The sequence below is a fragment of the Molothrus ater genome, chromosome 32 (assembly GCF_012460135.2).
Source record: "Molothrus ater isolate BHLD 08-10-18 breed brown headed cowbird chromosome 32, BPBGC_Mater_1.1, whole genome shotgun sequence".
Taxonomy (NCBI): Eukaryota; Metazoa; Chordata; class Aves; order Passeriformes; family Icteridae; genus Molothrus; species Molothrus ater.
This window is the reverse complement of record NC_071659.1, coordinates 981,113-1,004,501: the sequence shown is the minus strand read 5'-3', so window position 1 is coordinate 1,004,501 and position 23,389 is coordinate 981,113. Positions and strand designations below refer to the sequence as shown.

Sequence of the window (23,389 nt, the reverse complement as noted above, 5' to 3'; positions counted from 1 at the left end):
GGGGCTGGGGGCCCTGCCGGGGCCGGCCGGGAGCGGCGGGCGGGACCGCGCGTGCGGGCGTGGCGCTGACGTGGCGGCGGCACCGGCACTATGCGGGGCGGTAGTGGTGGCGGCGGCTCGGTGAGTGCCCGCAGTCTTTTCAGCGATGCTACCGGCGGCTGCCCCGGAGAGCCTGGCTGCTCCGCGGGTCACCGCGTGATGGGTTCCGACGTCGGGATGGCGGGAGCGAGCCGGCTTTCCCGGCCAGCTGGTGGGGCTGTGCGGCCTGGCCCGGCGCCGTGAGCGGCCCTGAGCGGGCGGCGAGCGGGATCGCTCCGGACACCCGGGGAGCAGCGGCGGGAGCCGCCCCTCTCCGCCCGAAGGCCAGGCCTGGGGCCGGGCCCGATTCCGTTCGGCCCGGAGGCAGGCAGGAGCCCTGAGTGGGCGCTGCTGGCGCCGGGGGCCTGGGCCCGGGCCCGGTTCTGTTCGGCCTGGAGGCGGGCAGGAGCCCTGAGCGGGCGCTGCTGGCGCCGGGGTGCGCTTTGTCCGAAATGCCTTCGCTGCAGGAGGACGTGCCTGATGGAGTGTGCGGGTGGGAACGGGAACGCGGGGCTGGAACAGGGAGTTCCCCAAAGGATACCGAGCCCTCCCGCTCCTCGCGGGACAGCCGGGGCCCTGAGGATGCCCGTGGTCCCTGCTGGCACCTCCAGTTCCCGTTCCAGCTCCTCCCCTCGGGGAGTATCGATGCTGTGCTTGTGCACCGTCCTGCCGGCTGGATCCTGTCCCCAGCCCGTGCTCCAGCTCACCGGAATGCCCGCAGTCCACGGGCACACAGAATTCACCATTCCCCTCTTTTCAGGCTCTGGGCCGCTGTTTCACTTTTTCTCACCTATGCGAGGAACGTGACTTTTCTGTTTTCCTTATGTCCAGCCGTTGGGCATTCCTGCATACATTAGGTGTCTGTTTTTTAAGTAGGAAATGTATAAATGAAAAAACACGCAGAACTTAAACACCAATTTCTATAGATGTTTCCTTCATAATTGCTGTTATTAACTTCTCAGAGAGGAAAGCCTGACAGATCATTTTCACTCTCCTTTTTTATTCCAGATCCTTAACTGCCACCGAAGTTCTTCATAGTAATCTTCACTCTTATGCAAAATTTTTTAGTTATGAAAACCCCATGAATCTTGATACACATGCCATATTTGTCATTTCGGTTCTTCTAATCCTAGATTAAGACAGTGAATTGGAGCAGACTCTGCCTGCCTGTTTATTCATTTTTATCATTATAACTTCATAACTTCAGGCTGCTTCTCCACTCACATAGAGATTTTGCAGACAATGCTGTTGACGCTATTGTTTGGGTGTAAATCATGCAAATACAAACATCCAATTGACTTTACTTCCAAGGAGGCAAGATTTGATTGTGAAGTCTTTGATCAAGCAGTTGTGAATTTTGTCCTGCTGCTTCCCTAAGGTTTCCATGAGGAGACTCTGGGGCTGGAGGGCATAGGCACAGTTTAATCATTCGTGTATTGATGTTAGTGCCTGCTGCTGAACTTCTTAACTGGTGCTTGGGGTGTCTCTCGTGGTTGATAGCGTGAATCACATTTTTCTATGAAGAAGATAGGTAATTAGCCATAATTTCTTTTTTTTCTTCTGTTTTCTTTTTTTGTCTGTAATTTCTTGTTTTGTTTCATTGGAATTTTTTTGGTTTGTTTTGGCTGTTGGTTTTTTTGTGGTTTTTTTGGTTCTTCCAGTTTCTTAGCCAGTTTCTGTTTATGGCAAAATACTACCTTTGTTCCCTAGGTTACAGTTTTGGTATTCTTTATACTTCCACTGGGCTGTGATTTTTATTTTCTAGTCTGTATAACTACTGGTTTTGTGCTGAGTTTTCTAATGAAGAATGGCATTCAGTCATTAGTATTTGGAGGAAGGCGGTGGTAGGTGTATGCACTAGGAGCAACCTACAGCAAATGAGATGTTCAACTGGCTTGTACACATACTTTTACAAAGATGTGTTAAATTACATCTCTTAATAGGAGCACAGCAATTGATAAGTGACAAAAAAAATCTTTGTTAAATAAGAAGAAGGATTCTTTGATGTGGATAACGTGAACATCTGGGCAGCTGATGGGGTATGATAAGTGAGATAAAAAGGAGGGCATGAAGGAGACTGGAAACAAGGTTCTTGGCAGGGTAAATGGAAGAATTACTTCATTAAGGGAAAATAAGTACTGTATAAAAGCTAGCAAATGAGTATCTAAAATATTTGTCATCAAGTGATAAAATATAGGCAGAAAACATATATGGGTGAATGCACTGGAGACAAAGAACACTCCACCACATCCCACTGCAGGGGAAAGGTTTCATATGGGGGGTGTGGAGGGGCTCATCCCTGGTTTGATTCCAGTCCAGTTCCGCTGGAGTGGGAAAGGTTAAGCTCTTCTAGTTGCAGAAAACAGTGGTTTATTTTTCAAAGAGTGGTGAATGCACATCCTCAAAGTGATGTGCAGGTGGTTGTGCTTGGCTGCATAGTGAAACATGCTAAAAGAAAACAAATGATGCTGCTAATGTGAATTGTTCTTCCTTTTTAGGACACCAGGACTGGACATCACAGACAGCAGAAGCTCAAGAAGTCCTTAGGAAATAAAAAGTATGTGAATGGTTTTTGTCTAGTTTGATTGAAGGCAAGAAAAAAGCTGAGAATATTCTGAATTTTAAGAGCTGCAACAATTTTAATTAATGTGTTGAGAGTCTCAGCTGACTTCACTTACTGGTTTGTAGGAAAAGTGCTTTTCTGGCACTTCAGTGTGTATTAGCGTTCGTTTATTTTTTTAAAGGATTTCAGCATTATGAAGATAAATATTTTAAGTCCAAAACCAAATGGTGCTCCGAAATGTATGTATTTTGGGTGTTACTGCAACTTTAAGACTTTAGTTTGAGAAATCCTCTCCCAATGCTTCTGTTGTACCTCATGAAACACAGTATGTAATGACCTGACCTGGTGCCCTCAGCATCCCCCCCTTGTTAATTCCTGGATTGATGTGTTAAAGGTGAGCTCCACAGCTGAGAGTATGGACAGAGTGGCCATCACAGTCATCACTCAATCGAGTGATCCTCTTATTTCAGTTGGTAATTGTAGTAGCAATGGGATACATTGCAAAATGTCTGTGTTCCCTTTCTTTCTTCTTCATGTAAACGGTATTTGCCCAGAGAGTAGATACTCTGTGTTTCTTGGACACCTCCTTCAGTTTCCTGTCATGTACAGGAATGTAGATGTTCAGGCATTTCAAGGCCTGAGAGAAATACTTTGGAACAGTGAAGCAAAGTTCCCTCTGATCTCTAGGAAAAAAAATCAGTGCTGCTGATTAGTCTAAAGTAGTCTTAATGCAGTGTGATTTGTAGGTTGGAAGGTTGTCGTCATTGCTGAAAGCCTCGCTAGTTAAAATTCTTACTGGCATGAAATCTTTAATTGCATAGTGCCAGCCCTGATTCTGGGAGTAGAGGCTGAAGGAGATCTTGCCCTTTGTGGGATAGAAAATGTCTCTTTTGTAATGATGGGCTACAGAAATATTCTTATATTCCAAGGATAAATGCACATTTTTAAATTAGGATTCACTTGCTCCTGCTTCTAAAGTTGAAAGCTTGAGGTAGGAGGAATATTTTTTTCTGTTCCTCTTGAGATCTCACTAATGTCATTATCAAAAAGATGTACTGAAAAACAACACTGAGGACAGTGTTTTATCTTGCTGGTACTTTACAGGTCCTAAAACTCTGGAGATTCGGTGAATTGTGATATTAAGTTTTAGAATACTTGGGAAGATGAGAAGGATGTTGTCTGTCACGTTTATTGTGATTGTGTGCATCCATACACACAGGAATTTGACTTGATGTGTTCCAGGTCTAAGCCACCTGAGGAGGTGGAAGCTGCTGTGGTAGGAGTGAGCAGTGACTCTGACGACACAGTCACCAACATCTCCCCTGCCTCCCCAGTGAATGGCAGTGCGGAGCCCCGGAGCAAGCGCACCATTCGCAGGCCTGCTTACTGGCTGGAAATGAGAGGAATGAAAAACAGCGTGAACAAATCTTCAGAAAAAAAAGGTATTTATCACTGGTGGTCCAAGGCAAAACTGATTTTCTCTCTGTTTCTTCAGTGAGAAATTAGTTTGCTCATGAAAGACACGCTGCAATTTAGCCAAAAATTACAAGCTTGCTAGTGCTGCTCATGTATTATATAGAAGAAATGAACTTTTGCCACTGCACAAATACAGGTACAGTTCTCTGATATTATACAGTTCCTTTTGAGTCCCTTGTCTATTAAAGTAATCATTCTGTGCCTGAACTCAGTTTTATCTGTAGAAGAGGTAAGAGTTACACCAATCATATCAGAAATAAGCTTGAAGAGCTTTAAAAATAGAACCATCAACACTAAAGATGTGGCAAAGGGGACCATTCAGTAGTATTTGGGATTAGATACAGCTTTTGTGGTTGGTAGATTATTATTTTTTAAGGATGTCTTCATTTTCTCACATTTGTCAGTTAAAATTTTCTGATTTGAAATGTCTAGTTTGGGTCTTAGGTTGTTGCAGGAACATTCAGATTTCCTGGCCTAGGAGCTGTTTTCCAAACTTCTTGTGTGGCAGAGAGTCAAAACTTCAATCTTCTTTAATGCACTTCCTTCTTACCTCTAAGTCAGGATCCGTATTTTATTCTGTTGTGGAGAGAGGGAAATCTGATAGCTTGATAGAAGTGAGATTGCTGTAGCTGCACACCCCAGGTGCAGTCACTGGCCAGACTGAGTATTCCTGTAGGAACAACACAGACCCACAACAGACACAAACAGGAGCCACGCAGATCAGCATGCACACCAACAGCACCAGCAGCCTCCATCCTTGTACACTCCATCTGCTCAGTGCCTGACCTTTGGATCCCAGTCTCCTCAGTTGCTGGGCCATGGATGCACTGGCCCCTGAGGCCTGTAGAGCCATGCCAGGGGCAGGTGAAGACTCTTTACAGACAGGCTCGTACTCACAGACCCTGCTTGGTGTCAGACATGACAGGATTTGTATCCTGACCAGTCACCTATTTACGAGCAGGTGTTCTTTGCTATCCTCTTACACCTCTATTTTCCCACACTTGATCAACTCCAAATTGGGTAATTCTGTCCCTTTCCCCCCTTTGATAGCATTCCTGATCATCCTAGTCCTGTGTAATCCTGAATTGTTCTCCACTCAGATCCCAGGTGCTACATAACCCTAGGCAGTGACACCATGCTCTCCCTTCTCACTGTTTCCCCCTTCCAAAGGGGGCTTCAGAGAGGGCTTCTCACTGACTGATCCTTGTGGGTCTCCTGGGACAGGCTCAGGAGGAAGCTATCTGTTTGTTTAAGTCTATAATTGGTGTTCCCTGCCTACCATTGTGCTTCTGTGCTCACCTGTATTCATGGAGACAAGATTTTGATAGGCTTGGAAATATTCAGGGCAGGCATGATATTATGTGAGTTTCTGTATGCTCCTTTTTGTGTGAGTGCAGGTGAGGTTTCCATCACATAACCTACTGCTTTCTGCCTCTTTTCCTGAGGATTATTTTTCCAGGCCCTGCTGTGGCACTGTTTCTTCCATACCTGCTGTATCACAGTACTGTGGGCCATGGGCTGCCTAAGTGTTGCTGTGTGAGAAGGTGGTGTCCAGTTCACTGGTGCCCAGGTACCTCACAAGAACTACTGTTTTTTTAATTTTAAATAAGTATTGAATACAAGGACAAGATGAGGCAGCAGTAGACTCAAAGCTGTTATCCAGACTGAATACTGAGACTGAAGCATATCTGTTCTTACTTATCAGGAGAAGTACTGTTGAAAGGCAAGAGGAAATCTGAGCAAAGGGAAGGCAAAGATGTTAAAGACTCTCCCAAGAAGAAGCAGAAGATTTCGGGTAATACAAATAACTTGTAATTCCTAATTAGGTACTAATTAGGTACTTTGACTTGCCTGCCCAAATGACATCTTCTGGAGTCTTCAAACTCTGTTTTTGATTCTGAATGTTTTGTTCTAAGAAGCCATTGACTAGTGTCTGCTTCATCAGTGGGAGGTGATCTAATTTCAGTCTGTCTTAGAAGTCCAACAAAGGGAGGGAGGAAGGAAATGATGGGAAGTATAGGCCAGTCTGCATCATTTCAGTTTCCCAAAGGATTATAGACTAAATAATCGGACACATTGCTTGTAAACATCTGGAGATTGAGTAGCTGATAACAGTAGTATGGGTTTGTTAAGAGGAAGTCAAACCCAAACACTTATTTATTGCCACAAAGACCAAGGGGAGAAATGTGTGACACCAAAGGCCTTTCATTCCTTCAGAAGGTTTGTCAGTCAGTGATTAGGTGCAAAGGAAGGTGTACAAGTGGTGAAAGCAGGAGCAGGTGACACAGAAGTGTACATTTGCTGTCCAGTCTTGCAGGGATGAGGTTAGGAAAGCCAAAGCCAGCCTGGAGTTGAATCTGGCAAGGGATGTGAACAGCAATAAGAAAGGATTCTACAAGTACATGAACAGCAAAGGGAAGACCAGGGAAGCTGTGAGTGCACTGCTCCTCAGAGCAGGGGAGCTGGTGACAAAGGACACAGAAAAGGCTGAGGTACTCAATGTGCCTCTATCAGTTAAAGGAATCCTTCAGGAATCCTAGGAACCTGAGACCAGACAGAGGGAAAGTCTGGAACAAGGAAGCCCAACACTCAGTGAAAGAGATCTAAGTTTGATCACTTAAACTGGATTTACCCAATCATTTGCCTGTAGTCTTGGTTAGGTGGAAAGGTCTGAGAAGACTGGAGGTTAGCCTGGGTTACACCCATCTGCAGGAGGGCTCAGAAGGAGGATCCTCAGAATGGAAACCACAGACATGTTTGTGGCTCTGGCCTTGCTGCCATGGAAGGTCCTGAAGCAGATTGTCTTGGGTACTGTCGTGGGGCATCTACAGGACAGCATGGTGATCAGGCCCAGGCAGAATGGCAGCTACTGCCTGACTCCCCTGATGTTCTTGTATGACAGGGTGATGCACTTAACCCATGAGAGAAAGGCTGTGTGGATGTTATTTACCTGGACTTTGGTGGAGCCTTTTGACACCATTTCCCACATCATTCTTCTGGAGAAACTGGATGCTCATGGCTTGGACAGATGCACTCTTTGCTGGATGGAAAATTGGCTGGATGGTTGGGCCCAGAGAGCCATGGAGCAGGGAGTGACATCCATCTGGGGTGGTCACCAGTTTTCTTCCCCAGGGCCCAGTACTTGGCCAGTCCAGTTTAATATCTTTATTGATGATCAGGATGAGAGGACTGAGTGCACGTTCAGTAAGTTTGAAGATGACACCAAGTGGATTAGGATGTGGATCTGCCAGAGAGCAGAAAGGCTCTGCAGAGGAAACAGAACAGGCTGGAATGATGGGCCAGGGCCAACAGTGTGAGAGTCAGCAAGGCCAGGTGCCAGGCCCTGCCCTGGGGTGACTGTAACGCCATGAAGCACTCCAGGCTGGAGCAGAGGAGCTGAAAAAAGCCCTGTGAGTGTTGGTCAAGTATGGCTCAGCAGAAGCCCAGGTGGGCAAGAGGCAGCCAGTGGCTGCTGGGCTGTGCCAGCTCTGGGGTGGCAGCAGGGCCAGGGCAGTGCCCGTCCCCTGTGCTGGCACTGCTGGGGCACCTCCAGGGCTGGGGGCAGCTCTGGGCCCCTCCTGACACGAGAGACCTGCAGGGGCTGGAGTGTGTCCAGGGAAGGGGATGGAACTGGGAAGGGAATGGAGCCCCAGGAGAGGCTGAGGGAGCTGGGAAGGGGCTCAGCCTGGAGAAAAGGAAGCTCAGGGGGGACCTTGTGGCTCTGCACAATTCCCTGATAGGGGGGGTCAGGCTCTGCTTCCATGGAAGTGACAGGAGAAGGGGAAATGGCCTCAAATTGCACCAGGTTTAGATGTGAAACTGGGAGCAATGTTTTGCCCCAAAAGGACTGTCCAGCCTTGGCACAGCTGCCCAGAGCAGTGGTGCCGTGCCCATCCCTGGAGGGATTTGAAGGGTGTGTAGATGTGGCACTTGGGGACATGGGTTAGCAGTGGCCTTGGCAGCGCTGGGGGAACTGTTGGACTTGATGATCTTGGAGGGCTTTTCCAACCTAAACAATTTATGATTCTAAGTCATGTAGGGCCTGACGGGGTGCACTGAGAGCTGGCTGATGTCATTGTGAGGCCACTCTTGATTATCTTTGAAAGGTGATGGCGACTGGCAGATGTTCTTGGAGGCTGGAAGAGAGAAAATACCAATTGTATCTTCAAGGACAGAAAGAAAGAAGATCTGGGGAACTACTGGCCAGTCTACCTCACCTCAGTCCCTGGGAAGCTGATGGAGAGAATCATCCTGGAAAGCATTTCCAAACACATGAAGGACAAGATGGGGATTTGGAGTAGTCATCATGGATTCATGCAGGGCCAGTCACGCTTAAATCAACCTGACAGCCTTCTCCAATGAGTTTGCTAGCTCGGTGAAATAGGAGTGTAGAAAGACGGTTCATGGAGTGTCCCTGTTTTCAATTCTGACTGTTGTTTCTGTCACCGAGGACTTGAAAGGATCTAGACAGCCCATAGCTGAAAGTGACAGCAAGTGTACTGGAGAAAAGGCTAAAAGTGAAAGTGGTCTCAACAACAGAGAAACAATTTAAAAATAGAACAGAGAACAGTATAAAATTAAAGATGATATTGTTTGGGAAGAAACACTGTCACAGCTGAAAACGAGCAGCCTCCCAGGAGCCAGTGCTTCAGAAGAGGATTGAAGATCCATAGCAGATCAAAAGCTGACTGGGGACTGGCAGTGTCAGAGTGGTTCTTTAAGAAGGCAGATGTTAGGAGTAATTCTTTTGCTCTAATGCAGGGTCACCATGGAGTGCTGTTTCCAGGAACAGGCACTGCGGTTCAGGAAGTGTGTGTGACAACTGAAGAGGACAGGGAGATGAGAGCAAACATCATAACCCATGCTGAAACAATAAGAGGTTTTTAGTCTGAAGAGGACTGGAATGAGTAGAGCAATGAGACTCCCCATGGTTATCATCAGATAGACTCAGCCAAACTGCACAGAGGATATGTCAGTGTGAAGAGTTCACATCCCTTGAGCTTGGAACTTACAAGTGTTTGAGTGGGACTAATGCCTGCCACTATAAATAGATCTTGAAATTGAGTAGGAAACATAACCTTGACATTGCTTTAAAAAAAAAGCATTGAACATTTCTGAATAACTTTGAGACAGCAGACTAAATAGCAGCCTTCTAGCAAAAAAATCTGGTTTTTATTGTAACAAAGCTAGCAGAACTGACTATTCTGGCTTGTCTTGTTTGTGTTATAACAGGGAAAAACCAGCAAACTGGAACAAAACAAAACTCCAGAACGAAACACCACAGTGTTCAGAAAGAGCCAGAAACCTATGACGCAGGTAAGAAGAGGCAGTAGCTAAGAGTTGCTCATGAAGCAGATAAAAGAGAAATGTGATTCCAGGATTTGAATCTGAGCAACAGCTGTGCTTCTGGTGTTCCCATTCAGCAGATCACTGTACTATTGGCAGGGAGGAGCTGGCTGCTGGCCTGGCACTGTGTCAGTACTGCAGAGTAGGACTGAAAGGACTGCACACTGCCTGAGTGTAGCTCCACGTGCTTTGGCTATTGCAGAATGTAACGGTGAAAGAGGAATCACTTTTTGAACTGAACAAAAGCCTGTTAAAATAGTTGCATTATTAAACTCATTAAAATATTTATCGTTTTTACTCAGCAGAATATGTTTGCAGGAAAAACTCCGTAGCTGTTGCTGCCAGATCACCTATCCTGGGAGCCAGAGACCCAAGCAATCTGTCCTAGAAAAATAAAATTAGCCTTGATTCAGTGAGTGGAATAACTTGGTGTTTGTAAATTACAGCACTCATTAAACACCCCAGTTTTCTACCAAGTGCTGTTTGATTCACAAACTTTTCCCCAGGAGAGGGACAGCCTGGGTCTGTTATTATTGGGAAAAGAGGAGAGAGAGGCTGTGGATCTTGTTAGGTAAGAATTCAGGCAGATGGCTGCTAAACCACTTTCTTCCTAGAACCCATTTCAGTAGTTTATAATTCTTGTGGATTATGCCAGACTTCTGCTTGGGATTTCATAAAGAGGCCAGAAACTGAAAACCATGCCACACAGGGTGCTTTTCCCTGGCTCTTGAGTAACTTGCCCTGGTGGTCTGTGACTGCTTTTACTATGAAAACACTTTGGCCAAAAGAAAAGTTTACTCAGCATGCTAAACTAATTGTGTGACAGAAATTAACAGAGGGATATGTTCTGGCCCTGAGGATTAGGTCTTCTAGCACTGGTCAGGTAGAAGAACACACCTTACAAGAGGATGGAAATCCAAGGGTGTTTGTAAAATGCTCCTTGTCAGTGAGTGCTGTGTGCCTTGTGACAGTCCATACCTGGAGCTGTAGAGGAGCTGCACATGTTGAGGTGCAGGTGGACACAGGTTTGGGAGCATGTGACCTGTTTCTTTTTAGGGTTCACTGCGCACATTGAAGGAGGAAACAAAAAAGATGTTGTGTTAGCGCTTGTGTTCTAAACGTTGTGTTTTGACAGGTAGTATGGAAGAACAGTGGTCTCTAGAGATTCAGGACAAAGGCCGAGTTACCTGTCCCACGTGCCGGGCTGTGGTGAGGAAGACTGTAGAAGGGCTGAAGAAACATATGCTGAATTGCAGGAAGGTAAGAACACAAGAGATGAGCAAGGGTTTCTTTACTCCTCTTCAGCTTACTGATAGAAATACCTGCCTGTTTTGTGTTGTATTTAAAACCAGTTTCATCTCATCACCATGTCCCTTAGCGAGAGTCCCTTACACGTCTGTAAGAACAGTCATTGGTGCTTCTTGCCCAGCCTTTTGCAGGAGGTTTGGGTTAGTGAACAGAGGTGTAGTTATTTCATTGTTCCACTGGATTTTACACTCCGTAAAATCAGTTCTTTGAAGAGAGTTACCAGGCCCAAATAAATTGTTCTGCTCTCCTGCTCCTTTTCCCCAGAGTTATCCATTGCTTTGGTTAATTTACAGTTAAATGCACCTTGTTTATTTGTTTAATTTCTAGGAATTAATTTCCTTGTTTATTTCTAGGAAATGTTCACGTGTCAGCACTGCGGGAAGCAGCTGAAGTCTTTAGCAGGGATGAAATACCATGTCATGGCAGACCATAACAATCAGGTAACACAGCTGCTGAGCATCTGAAACTCCTACAGGCAGAGCAGGCTTTGGCTTTCCTGCTACACACAGACACAGGCAGAGCAGGCTTTGGTCCTTTCCTGCTACACACAGACATAGAACAGGCTTTGGCCCTTTCCTGGTACACAGACACAGGCAGGGCAGGCTTTGGTCCTTTCCTGCTACACACAGACACAGGCAGAGCAGGCTTTGGTCCTTTCCTGCTACACACAGACATAGAACAGGCTTTGGTCCTTTCCTGCTACACACAGACACAGGCAGGGCAGGCTTTGGTCCTTTCCTGCTACACACAGACACAGGCAGGGCAGGCTTTGGTCCTTTCCTGCTACACACAGACACAGGCAGAGCAGGCTTTGGTCCTTTCCTGCTACACACAGACATAGAGCAGGCTTTGGTCCTTTCCTGCTACACACAGACACAGAACATGGAGTGCTTTTTTCCAGTGTTCTAGCTGTCCAAATCTAGTTGAACTATTATTTTTCCAGTGAGACTTGACATCTGAAAAACAGTAGAATGTTACCAGAGATGGTAGGCATGCAACATCATAGAACGAGGGATGAATTTCTGTTTAGGCTGGTAATAAGTCACACATAAAAGGCATTCCCAATCAGAAGGAAAAATATTAGGCCGCAATTTTGAATCCTTTGCTAGAAAGGAGGAAGTTTTTCTTCATCCAGAGCAGACTAGATTTGAGGTAAAATAGCAGAAGCAGCAATTAGTTCTCATCTCTCTTTACTTTAAAAATCCTAATCTAACACTAGATTACTACTAATACTACAATCTGGTTTTCCTCTTTGCTCTTACTTTAAAGAAGGCAATGTCTCCTGTTGTAGCTGTGAAGATTTAGAACTTTTGAAAAGGTCATTTGGAAGTTTGTGTAAAGTTCAGATAATTCACTCTGAATTTTTTGCGCGATTCCCAGTACTGCAGTTTCTGAACCTAGAGCTATATTAGTAAATGAATCAGGCCAGGGATCATGTTCTGGCCCTAAGAATTAGGTCTGTCACTGAGTTCTATCTTTTTACTCAGTCTAGGTGTAATATTAGGTAAAGTAGTAAATAATATACAGTAACCATCAGAGAGAGAATAAGGGATTTGAGCTGTAATTCTGCACAGATGAGTAATTGTTACAAGCAGTCTACTTCACCTTAGTCAGGCTTTGTGGAAACAGTAGGACCAGTAAATGTTTAAGATGCATAATTTTCTGTCAGTTTACTCCTTTTAAAGATAATTCCTCTTTGGTTTAACCCCAGTCAGCAGCCAAGCCCCATACAGCCCTTCACTCTCTCCCTCACCTACAGGATGGGGGAGAGAATCAAAGTGAGAAAACTCATGTGCTGAGATAAAGACAGTTCAATAGATAAAGCACACAAGCAAAGCAAAACAAGGAATTCATTCACCACTTTGGTAGGAAGGTCCAGGCGTCTCCAGGACCACAGGGCTTCATCACACATAGTGGTAGCTTGGTACAGCAAATGCCACCACTTTGAACATCTGCCCTTCCTTCTCCTTTCCCCAGCTTTACATGCTGAGCATGGTAGTTTATGCTCTGCAATATCCTCGTGGTCAGTTGGGGTTGGCAGTGTGCTCTGCAATGTCCTCGTGGTCAGTTGGATGCTCTGCAGTATCCTCGTGGTCAGTTGGATGCTCTGCAGTATCCTTGTGGTCACTTGGTCAGTTGGGGTGGGCAGTGTGCTCTGCAGTATCCTTGTGGTCACTTGGTCAGTTGGGGTGGGCAGTGTGCTCTGCAGTATCCTCGTGGTCAGTTGGTCAGTTGGGGTTGGCAGTGTGCTCTGCAGTATCCTCGTGGTCAGTTGGGGTTGGCTGTCCCAGACATGTCTCCTCCCAGCTGCTCATGCCCCTCCAGGCCACTCTGGCAGAGCAGCACGAGAAAAGCCCTTAGCACTCACTGTGCAGGGGCTGCTCAGCAACAGCAAAACCATCTCTGAGCTATCAGCCCAGTTCTCAGCGCAGATCCAAAACACAGCCCCACACCAGCTGTCACCCCAGCAAAACCAGCAGAGATACAGAAAGTCATCATTATAGTAAATATGTGTCTGTAAAACCATTAAGTTGCAGAGATTTAATTATTTTAGAAGCTTTCCTGCCCCAGTGTGAGTAGTGAATTCCCCTGTGAGGAGAACTGTAAATGCTGAGCATCCTGTGTTTTTCATTCATCTTTCTGCTGTGCTTTAGCCAATTATGAAGGAGGGAGAAGAAGTGGATGAGCAGCTTGAGCGAGAGCGCCTTCGGAAGGTCTTGAAGCGAATGGGAAAACTGAAGTGTGCAAGGGAGGTAAGCTGCATTGTGCAAAGCATCAATTAAACAGCAGTGTCAATTAAACAGCAGTGTCGATTAAACAGCAGTGTTCTATGCATAGACATGGAACGTGAGAGTGCTGTAGAGTGTGCTCTGGTGCTGGCCAAAGCAAGATTTGCTTCAAGATCCCAGCTATGCTTTTAAGGCAGAGTAGCATAGAATCAGAATGGTTTGGGTTACAAAAGACCTTTAATTGTCATTTCAATGCCAATTCTTTGTTGCAGATGTTGTCTGTCTGAATAGACAAACATTAAAGTTTCCTACCTGCCTGTCTCTGCTCTGTCAAGATGAGTGCTAGTACTTTGGTCAGCAAACTGTGGATCCTGTTCACACTGGGGGTGGAATCCCTTGAAGAATGGTTTTCTTCCATGTATTTTCCTTTTGTGTTGACAGGGCTGCACAGGCAGCTTCACCAGCATAATGGGATACCTATATCATATTAAAAAATGTGGGAAGGCTGCTTCTGAGCTGGAGAAAATGGCTATGAAGTGCCATCACTGTGGGAAAGCGTACAGATCAAAGGCAGGACTTGTCTACCACCTGCGATCGAAGCATGGGCCAGTGAGTGCACCCTGCAGTGGGATCAGGGACTGGGGTGGGACTTCAGCCACTCAGGCTTCAGACACATGTAGGCTTTGTCTACTACTTTGTTGGGTAATTACAGACCACAAATGTTTGCATTTTTCCTGCCCCTGGATTATTTTGTCCTTGATAGTTACCTTCTAGCAGCAGCTGTTGCTTGTCTGTGACTAGGATGAAGTTTTTAATAGTAAATCAGCATGCAGCAGAAAATCACCTGACTTTGGCTCCATGAAAGAGTGATGCTAACATAACTTGTGAGATGCTTTCCTTTGCTCTCAAAAGACTCACCATTGGAGCAGAACAGGCAGTCTTGTTGTCCATGAGGATTTTCCAGTGAATGATGGAATACCTTTCAAGACTAGCAACTGCATGAAGCTCTCTGCTGGAGCCTCACTGCTGTGATCCCTGTGAGCAGCTCTGGGGGTCTGTCTGACCAATGGGATGCACTTCTGTCCTGTGTCTGTGACAGTAAACCATAGCTGATGCAGCCTGTTTATGAGGAGTCTGGCAAAACATTTATTCCCAGTATTTAGTGTAACTGAAATAGGAAGTAGTGAAAGAGACTCACCTTTTTGGGCCTTCATTGCAGGTCACTTTCCTCCATGAGGAGAGAACAGAGAACCTGAAGGAAATGAAACGGGAGCAAAACAGTGCAGGCAGAGTTCAGAGGAGATCTGCAAAAGTGGCAATCTACTATCTCCATGAGCTGGCAGGAGAAGAGCTGGCCAAAGAGTGGCCCAAAAGAAAAGTTCTGCAGGACTTGATTCCAGATGACCGGAAGGTATAAGGCCTTAAAAATGCTCTATGGGGTTCAAGTTTATACCTCCACATGTAATGAGTCTTGTACTGGCTCCTGCCCCGTGTTTATGGCACGTGGAAAGCAGTGTGCTGTGTGGGGACTGGGTTCTGCTCTCTCTCTCTCTCTCTCACAGTATTTCTGCAGCAGCAGTTGCTGTGCTGCACTGTTTGTTCAGGCAGGCTGTAATCACTGTAGAGTCCTGTTGCTGGAATTCCCAGGGGGCACAAGGAACAGGGGCTGTCATAGGCTCAGATCACTCCTGCCATGCTGTAAGGCCCCAGCAATCCTTCCAGTCTCTGATACATGCTGTGCTATTTCACAGTGCTTTAGATTTCAGAGTTTCCAGTAGTGTCCTTTAGGCTGTGAGTGAAAGCCAAAGGAAAACAATGGATCTCAGCAGAGTAAGGACATTTAGAGCAATTGTAGTCAAGGCAATGGGAGGTTTCAGATTCTGATATTGTGGGGTTTTCCAGATTCAGTTATGTTTCTAGAGGGTTGGTGAGACAAGAGAACATTGATTATTGGGAGTTTGCCTGTTAGAGTAGGAGAAGAGAAAGCACTTCTGTCTTGGCCTAGAGGAGGAAATTCTGCATAGCCAGCATTACTTCCAGCTCTCAATTCCATCTTTGTCTCAGCTGAAATACACTCGTCCTGGACTGCCCACATTTAGTCAAGATGTGCTGTGCAAATGGAAAACGGAGATAAAGATGTACCGAAGAGTCCACTGCCCAAATCAGGTAATCCTTAACTGTTTCTGACGCCCCAGAGGGGATAGATTTCAAGTCTGTATGAGCCAACAGCTTCCCACAACCCTGAAAGTGCAGTTGGTCTCTCTGTGGGAGACAAATCCTGCTCCATCTCAGTATGGTTGTTCAGTGTAATCAAGGCCCTGTTTAGTCTTGGGGATGTCTGGGGATGCTCCTTTTGTCTTTTGCATCAAAGTGCCCTGGGTTGATCCTTTTGGGAATGTGTGTGAACACCTGAGAGCCAGTAACTTGGTGTCAGGCTGGTACAGTTTTCTCATCCAGGTGGGCAGTTGGTCCATTTGGAGGTTTGAATAGTGGAAAAATGACAGGCCTCTGCCTTTCTATCTAAATCTATTCACAGAAGGAAGGAGTAGAGTTGGAAATACAAGAGTGAGGAGACTTTGTCTGGGACAGCACTAAAGTTTTCTACTAGACCAGCTTTAAGGTCTTTTCAACCTGGCCTTGAGCATTTCCAAGCATGGGGCGACCACAGCTTCTCTGGAACCTCTGCCAGGGCCTCAGCCCCCTGACAGGGAAGGATTCCTTCCCAGTATCCCATCCAGTCCTGCCCTCTGGCAGTGGGAAGCCATTGCCCCTTGTCCTGTCATTCCAGGTCCTTGTCCTAAGTCCCTCTCTGGCTCTCTTGGACCCCTTGGACTGGAAAACTTGGTTTTCCACAATGCCCTACAACAATCACCAGTCAGATCCAATGGGATCAAATGGCCCCACTGGTGGAGGTGGTGGACATCTTCATGTGGTGGTTGCTGTCAGAGAGCCAAGGAGCTGTGGCAGCTGCCCTCTGGGTTTGGTGTGCAGATGGTGCCTTCCCCGTGCCCTCCCCTACCCTACCCCCAGCACTTTCTCCCCAGTATTCAGGCTGGCATCATTTCCAAGGTCAGAATTGCAGCCCTGTTGTCTGTGGAGAGTGTGCAGAGAGCAGCTGTGCTGTGTCACCAGGCAGTGACCCAGCAGCCTGTCCTGCTTCTGCCTCCTGTTGTGGGCCCTGGGCTGAGGGCTGAGCACAGCGTGGTACCCCAGGGCTGGTGCCTGGAGCTCCCCATGGGCCAGGCCTCTGAAGCTGCTGAGATCAGGGCTATGGGGTGCTGTGCTCCTGCTCTGTGCCAGAGACATGAGCAGTGCACGAGGGAGAAGTGTCTTGTGTGTGCTCCACTTGAAATTTTTCTCTGTTGCACTTCAGGCAGAAAGCAAACTGTCATTTTAGTCAGGCTGTTGATAGAGTATGAGAGTAACTGTTGCAGGGGTCTCTTTTTTTATGTCCAAACGTGCTCAGAAACTGGAAATATAAATACTGAGGTACTCTTCTAATGGTCTTTTTACCAGAAGCTTTCTGGCTGTGGAGGATTGGTATCTGCCTCCCTCTACCTCTCTTTTGCACTTTTGGGATTGGCCTCCAGACAAAATAATGCTTTATTGTCCAGGAAGAAGTGATTTCTTGCTAGCATGTAGTTCACATGTGTTTTTTCTACTTTTTCAGGGTTGTGAATCTGTGTATGGCAGTGTCTCAGGACTCAAGTCTCACCTTGGCACATGTACCTTGGTTGGTAACCTTCCTCTTAATGTCCATGTCCCTCTGATAACCTTTGCTCAAGCTCTTGTCCTGCCATCTGCTGATCTGAGATCCTCACAAGTTCATGGATTCATGGAATGGTTTGGGTTGGAGGGACTCTTAAAGATCACCTCATTCCAGCTGCCAGTTTGGGTGCTCCCCTGTGTGCTAAGGGTGTTGCCATTGTAAAATACACAATACTTGAGAGCAGGAGCAAGCCCCTTGCTGCATTCCTTGTAATGACACAGGAGCAAGCCCCTTGCTGCATTCCTTGTAATGACACAGCAGTTCCACCTGTAGGTTCACAGCTACAAGAGCAGCTTTTCCTGATCTCAGGTGCACTGCTGGAGACCTTATGGCATCTCAGAGAGCAGTTCTGTGCTTCACGGGTACAGCTGCTCACTCATGGCAGTGCTGCCGTAGCTGAAGATGTCTGCTATGGATGACAGCTTCTAGTTTTTATTGCTGGGTTCTATCTGAGCAAGATTTAAATGAAATCTATAGGTTTATCAGCCTCCTGGTCCAGCAACTCCTGATGGAATTTTGTTTGTTTGTTTGTTTGTTTGTTTTGGTGCCAGGGAGACTTTGTGGCTGGTAAATACAAGTGTCTCCTGTGTGAGAAGGAGTTCACTTCAGAGAGTGGGGTCAAGTATCACATCAACTCTGTGCACGCTGAGGTAAGGCAGGCAGAGTGGAACCTCAAACTCAGAATGCTGGAGGTGGGGAGAGTGTCTGAAGAAGAAAATGCTGCCATGTTTTACTTTTTCCTTGCTTACTGTTGGGAACAGGGTCATTAAACTTAGCTGGTCTTATGTGTTAGTCTGGGGAGTAAGTGTTGTGTCGTGTCACATGCCTTGTCCCAAGCTGCTTCTGCTCTGTTCAGCTCTGCAGCATTTCCTGTTCCTTTAACTAAGCAAATGTCAAATCAAATCTGAATCCTCTGAGACACAGTGACACCTAAGGAGGCACATCAAAGAACAGAGTGCTGTTAGACAGTTGTCTTTCCAGATCTTACCTTTCAGGGAAACCTTGTCCCACAAGGCAGCTATACTGTAAGCCATGATAGGCTTTATTTGGTATTTCCACCACGATCAGTACCAACCTGTTGCTTTCTAAACCTGCAGGACTGGTTTGATGTGAACACAACGACCACCAAAAGCTTTCAGAAGCTAATGAAGATTCGCCAAAGGGAAGAGCAGAAGAAGCAACGGAAGAAACGTCCTTTGAGCAGGGGCAAAAAGAAGAGATCTGGCAGCCTGGCTGCCAAGAAGCTCCCTGCTGCTGGAGCTGATAAAATGAGGAGGAGTAAGAGAGGTCGTCCACCACGAGCAGACACCAGGAGCGCGAGCAGTGAGGAGGGGGCACCCCAAGTTGCACAGAAAGCTGAAGTTCCAAAAACCGGCCGCAAGCGAGGCCGAAGTAAATCCGTAGAAGATGAGAAGGAGTAATCCTAAAGCTTTTCAGCTACAAGCCTCACTTCTGTCAGGCTCATAACCCACAGCACTAATATAAGCAGCTGAATGTCTTTGGGACTGTGCCTCAGTTCTACAGGTGACTTTGACACTGAAACATCTGGTCAGTCATGAGGAATTCAAACCAAAGCTGTGGTGCAGAGGCTGCTTCTGCCAGTGGAGTTCCTTTGGACAGTGGCACTCACAGTGTGCTCAGTGTGATTCCTGCTCTGGTTGCAGCCTCAGTTTGGTCATACTAGTTGCTTGTATAGTGGTTTCCAGTACAGCAAGTGTCTGTTTTGTCATCTTCCTCTGATGTGTGAGATCAGGGTTCTTTTTTACAGTTCTTCTCAAAAGGAACTGACTAGCACAATGTTTAGGACTCTTCAGCGGGGAAATCCTTTCTTGCACAGAATGCACCCACACTGAACATGAGAACAGTGCTGTGCAGAATGCAAGGACTCTGGCTTGCCCTGTCACTCTCCTGTCCGTTGTCAGCAAGGCTGCCACAAAAGAGACCTTCTCAGTATTTGCTGTATCCTGTTGCACAAAGCTCTATTTCATACCCCAGCGTTTAGGCTCAGCACCAGACAGCACCAGACTTGGAAGGGATGGAAGATGATTATTACCCTTGTCAGGAACCCACTGTTCCTCCTGCATCTGTCTCCTGTAATGTTGGACATTAAACATGTGTAGAAAGTCTTCCAGTGCTGCAACAGCTGAATGCTCTCAAGCCTTTGGAGATTCACCAGCCTTTTAGAGACCTTGGTAATGATGTACTGAGGTGGCCTTTGTGTGCCCTCTGAAGCCCACCTGTTCTGTGCTCACCTGGGAGCATCCCATGCATCCCTACATGAGCAGCCTGCAGTGCTGGGACCAGGCTCCACGAGGCTGCCTTGCCAGCATGTGGTTCTTTGTCATGCCAGTGCTCCCACAGTGTCTTTTCCCCCTGCTCTGCAGATCCCCCCCTTCATTGTCTTACATAACCTGTTTCTTTTCAGCATCGCCTCTCTGTGCAAATGAGCTATAATAGCAGTGGCTTCCCTGTGTAGAAAAGGTTAAAAGAAGAGGGGTCACCATTTTAAGTCATGCTGTTGGCATTGTCTCTGGATCATAAGGAATAATATCTTCCTGTCTCTATAAATCATAGAGTGTTAAGGGTTTGGAATGGACCTTAAAGATCATTTAGTCTCACCCCCTGCTGCCAGGAGCAGGGACACGTCCCACTAGGGCAGGTTGCTCCAGGCCTTATCCAGCCTGGCTTTGAGCACTGCCAGGGCTTGGGCATCCAAGCCTCCCTGGGCACCCTGTGCAGTGTCTGAATGCAGCAGATGTCACAGAAGCGAGCAGGAAGCACTAGCACAGGCAGTCCTGGTTTTTAAAGAATGAGTTCTCCAGACTTTGTCATCCAAAGACCCACCATACCAGAAAATTGCAAAATTTGCACTGTTGGACAAAGTTGCTGGTGCTGAGATTCCCAGGGAAGGCATGGCAGTGTGTGGGGAGCAGGCAGGTTTGTACCTGTGTGTCAGTACCAGCACGATCCCATCGTTCTGACAGTGGGGGATACTGCAGGGCTGAGGGGCTCTCCAGAACTGCCTTTGGAACCAGGGTCTGCTGCGTTTGCAGGTGCTGTGCTGAAAGCAGATTTGGAGACCGTGCAGGGCGTGCAGAGTCTGCAGTGAGATGGGCAAGATCAGAAGAGAACAAAATAAAATGTCACCAATGCGACAATGTGGTTTCTTGTCTGTTTGCTGTGTGGTGTTCTTGGTGCCATCCCTCCTCCCCCAGCACAGCCCAGCCTGCTGCAGGGCTGTGTGTCCTGCTGCAGGGCTGTCTGTCCTACCTGCAGGGCTGTCTGTCCTGCTGCAGGGCTGTCCTGCAGGGTTGCCCTGCATGCTCTGGTGCTGTTCAGCTGTGTTTGTGGTTTCTCTTCAGAACTCCACAGTGCTGTACTTGGAGCAAATGTTCACTGCATTCCCACTGAGTACAATAAAGCCAGGAATTAAAGAAGGTTTTTCATAGTGGTTTTCAGTCTAGAGTCCTGTTTCCTGTCATTTACGAGTTACTAACTAGACCTGCTCTCTAGACATGAATACTTTGTGACCACTTGGGTTTTGTAGATACTTCAGTGACGTACTCTCCACATAACATGGCACATGGAAAAAAGCATTCTCCCAGGTTCCATCCGTGTCATCAGCACAGCAGCAGATTGTGGGATTGGCTCAAGCTGGTATGAGCTGGTGGCACTGCTGCCAGTGCATGGTTTGTGAGGAGAGAGCTCTGTCCTGGAGCTCCTGCATGCTGCTGCAGTGGGGCCAGGGCAGCTGTGCTGCTGCACCCTGCTGCAGTGGGGCCAGGGCAGCTGTGCTCCTGCATGCTGCTGCAGTGGGGCCATGGCAGCTGTGCTGCTGCATGCTGCTGCAGTGGGGCCAGGGCAGCTGTGCTGCTGTGCTCTGAGGGCAGGGGATCCAGCAGGGAGGCAGAACCACCTCCCTCACCTCACCTGCTGTGCTCGCTGCTGCAGAGGCAGCCCCGGACCCTGGTGCTTCCTGGGCTGCCAGAGCACGGGGCCAGATTGTGTCAGCCCAGTTTCGTTATCCCTAGGACCTTGTCTGTCCCCCAGGCTGCTCGCCATCTATGGATTCCCCAGGTTTTTCTGGGTGACATCCCTCTCCAGAAAATCAACTGCACCAAGCAGCTCAGATGGGCAGCAGGCCCTGGAGGAACGCTGCCCACTGCCCCAGCAAACCGGTCCTTGCTGTTACCAATTCTACTGGAGCAAGTACATGTTTGGGAAGAGATCCAGTTTTGAAGGAATCAGAAGTAACAAAAGAGACCGGCTAGTCACTCAATACTTGTTGCAGTAGTTCATTGTACTATAATGCTGTGTCTTCTCTTTGGAACTTGTTTTATTTCAGTCTCTGTGTCCCACACTGTTGAGTCCTGGTAATGGAAATAGCTTTAGGGTAGCAGAAATTTCTTCCTGCATATTTGTAGTCATAATTAACTCCATACATAATTTGCTGTATGAGCTAAAGAGGCTTGCTGGTGTCAGTCAAAACAGCTTTTTTTTTTTTTTTGTTTCTGTTGTGCATTGTTCTTTGCTGACATGTTATGTATCAATTGGTGCATTTTTCACTTTTTAAGTCCAGGGGGATGAGCCAGGAACCAGCTGCAGTGTTCTGTAACAGTCTGGTTTATGTAAGATACAAGGATGACCTTGCTCTGCTCTCACCTACTTCTTTTTGTCCTCAACTCTCTCACTATTAATATTCACTTTTACCCTCTTAAGCACATTTTTCAGTTGTTCTGCAAATGGCTCTGAGAACTCATTTCTTTTCTAGAAACTCAACAGGGTTTAAGGCCAGACAGCACATGATGAACACATTCTGAAGCATTGTGGTGTATTTCACACAACTACTCTAGCAGATACCTTAATAACTATGTTTTGTACAGTAACTTTTCCAGAAAGCTTGGGTTTAATATGCAGATTCTCTTTGCAATTGTTATATAATTTCATTAACATTCTTGATAAAGATGTCAAATAGCTGCAGAGTATGGGATTCTCTAGGACAAATCCTTATTTACAATTATTTAATATCAAGCATTTAATGTATTCCACCAATGCTTGTATAACATGTGGGGTCAAAAACAAGGCCTTAGAGAAATTTATGATGTCAACAGCTACTTTTACCAAAATGGACTTGTAATTAATTAAAGAATAATATTTACAGAAAACTCTTCTCTGTGAAACCACGTTGGCTGCGTCTTATGATGCTCTTTGATGTCAGTTGTTGGTGTGCCTGGGAGATAGACTGAGCTGTACTTACGCTCATCACACAGTTTGTCTTTTTTTAAATACTGGCACACTTGAGTTTTGCTTTGGGGGCCTGGAGGGAGTTTTTTTTGGAGGAGGAGAGAGAATATATTTTGGTTTGGGAGTTGTTCTGTTTTGGTTTTTCTTAATCCTTAAGGATTTCCCCATTGTTCCAAGATTTGTTAAATGTCATTAATAATTCAGTAATTTTCATGAGATCACTTACCATCCTTCCTGCAGGTTATGCAATGCAGTAGCTTTAAGATTTAAGCTCTTTTAATAATGCCATTTAATAATGTTGCAAAAAAATTGAGCTGTTCTGTTGAGAGGAAACTGTGACACGGGGTGCACTTCACACAGAGATATCCAGTGCAGTTTGTCATTCCTGCCTGCATGGAACAGTCTGGTGCTGAGTGTGGCGTGTGAGGATGAAATCATTGCAGTCGTGCACGTAACTCTTTCACTGTCAGCCTGGGGTACATCCCATTCGTTTGGCATTTCTGTATTGGTGAGGACACCACACCTGTGCCAGCTCTTCTCTGCTTCACTTTCCTTGGAGTGACAGTACCAATGAATCAAATGTTTCCCTGTGCCACTGCAGGTGTTTGGGAGCAGAGCTGTGGCCTGGGAGCAGCTTCTGGAGCAGTCTGGTCCTCGGTGCTTGCTCGGTGACCTGCCCTTCCTGGCCAGTGGACGGGTTAATGCCATCCTGGGATGCTGTGGGACTGATGCTGGTAATGAAATCAGCACTAAACATGACATTATTCCTCCAAGTGTTGCTTGGCTCTGAAAGCCAGCTGCTTTCAGAATTAAGTAGGTCAATCTTCTCATTAAAATATAGTGGAACGAGAGTGAGATTGGAGGGGCGGTGGCTGT

At 46.6% G+C, this 23,389-nt stretch overlaps 1 protein-coding gene across 2 annotated transcripts; it reads left to right on the top strand.

Annotated features, from left to right (window-relative positions):
* Positions 1 to 23: 23 nt before the first annotated feature.
* Positions 24 to 20,727, top strand: ZNF512 (zinc finger protein 512). 2 transcript variants are annotated; one of them, XM_036405213.2, is made up of 14 exons: positions 25 to 120; positions 2,577 to 2,635; positions 3,884 to 4,083; positions 5,823 to 5,912; positions 9,350 to 9,433; positions 10,599 to 10,723; positions 11,125 to 11,211; positions 13,426 to 13,524; positions 13,942 to 14,109; positions 14,720 to 14,911; positions 15,565 to 15,666; positions 17,171 to 17,233; positions 17,821 to 17,919; positions 18,367 to 20,727. In XM_036405213.2, exons 1-14 carry the CDS (start codon positions 91 to 93, stop codon positions 18,688 to 18,690), a joined length of 1,722 nt encoding a protein of 573 aa, XP_036261106.1. In that variant the 5' UTR covers positions 25 to 90; the 3' UTR covers positions 18,691 to 20,727. The 2 variants fall into 2 exon arrangements, with proteins under 2 accessions (XP_054374064.1, XP_036261106.1); XM_054518089.1 differs by lacking the exon at positions 5,823 to 5,912 and having other exon boundaries at positions 24 to 120.
* The last annotated feature ends 2,662 nt before the right edge of the window (positions 20,728 to 23,389 follow it).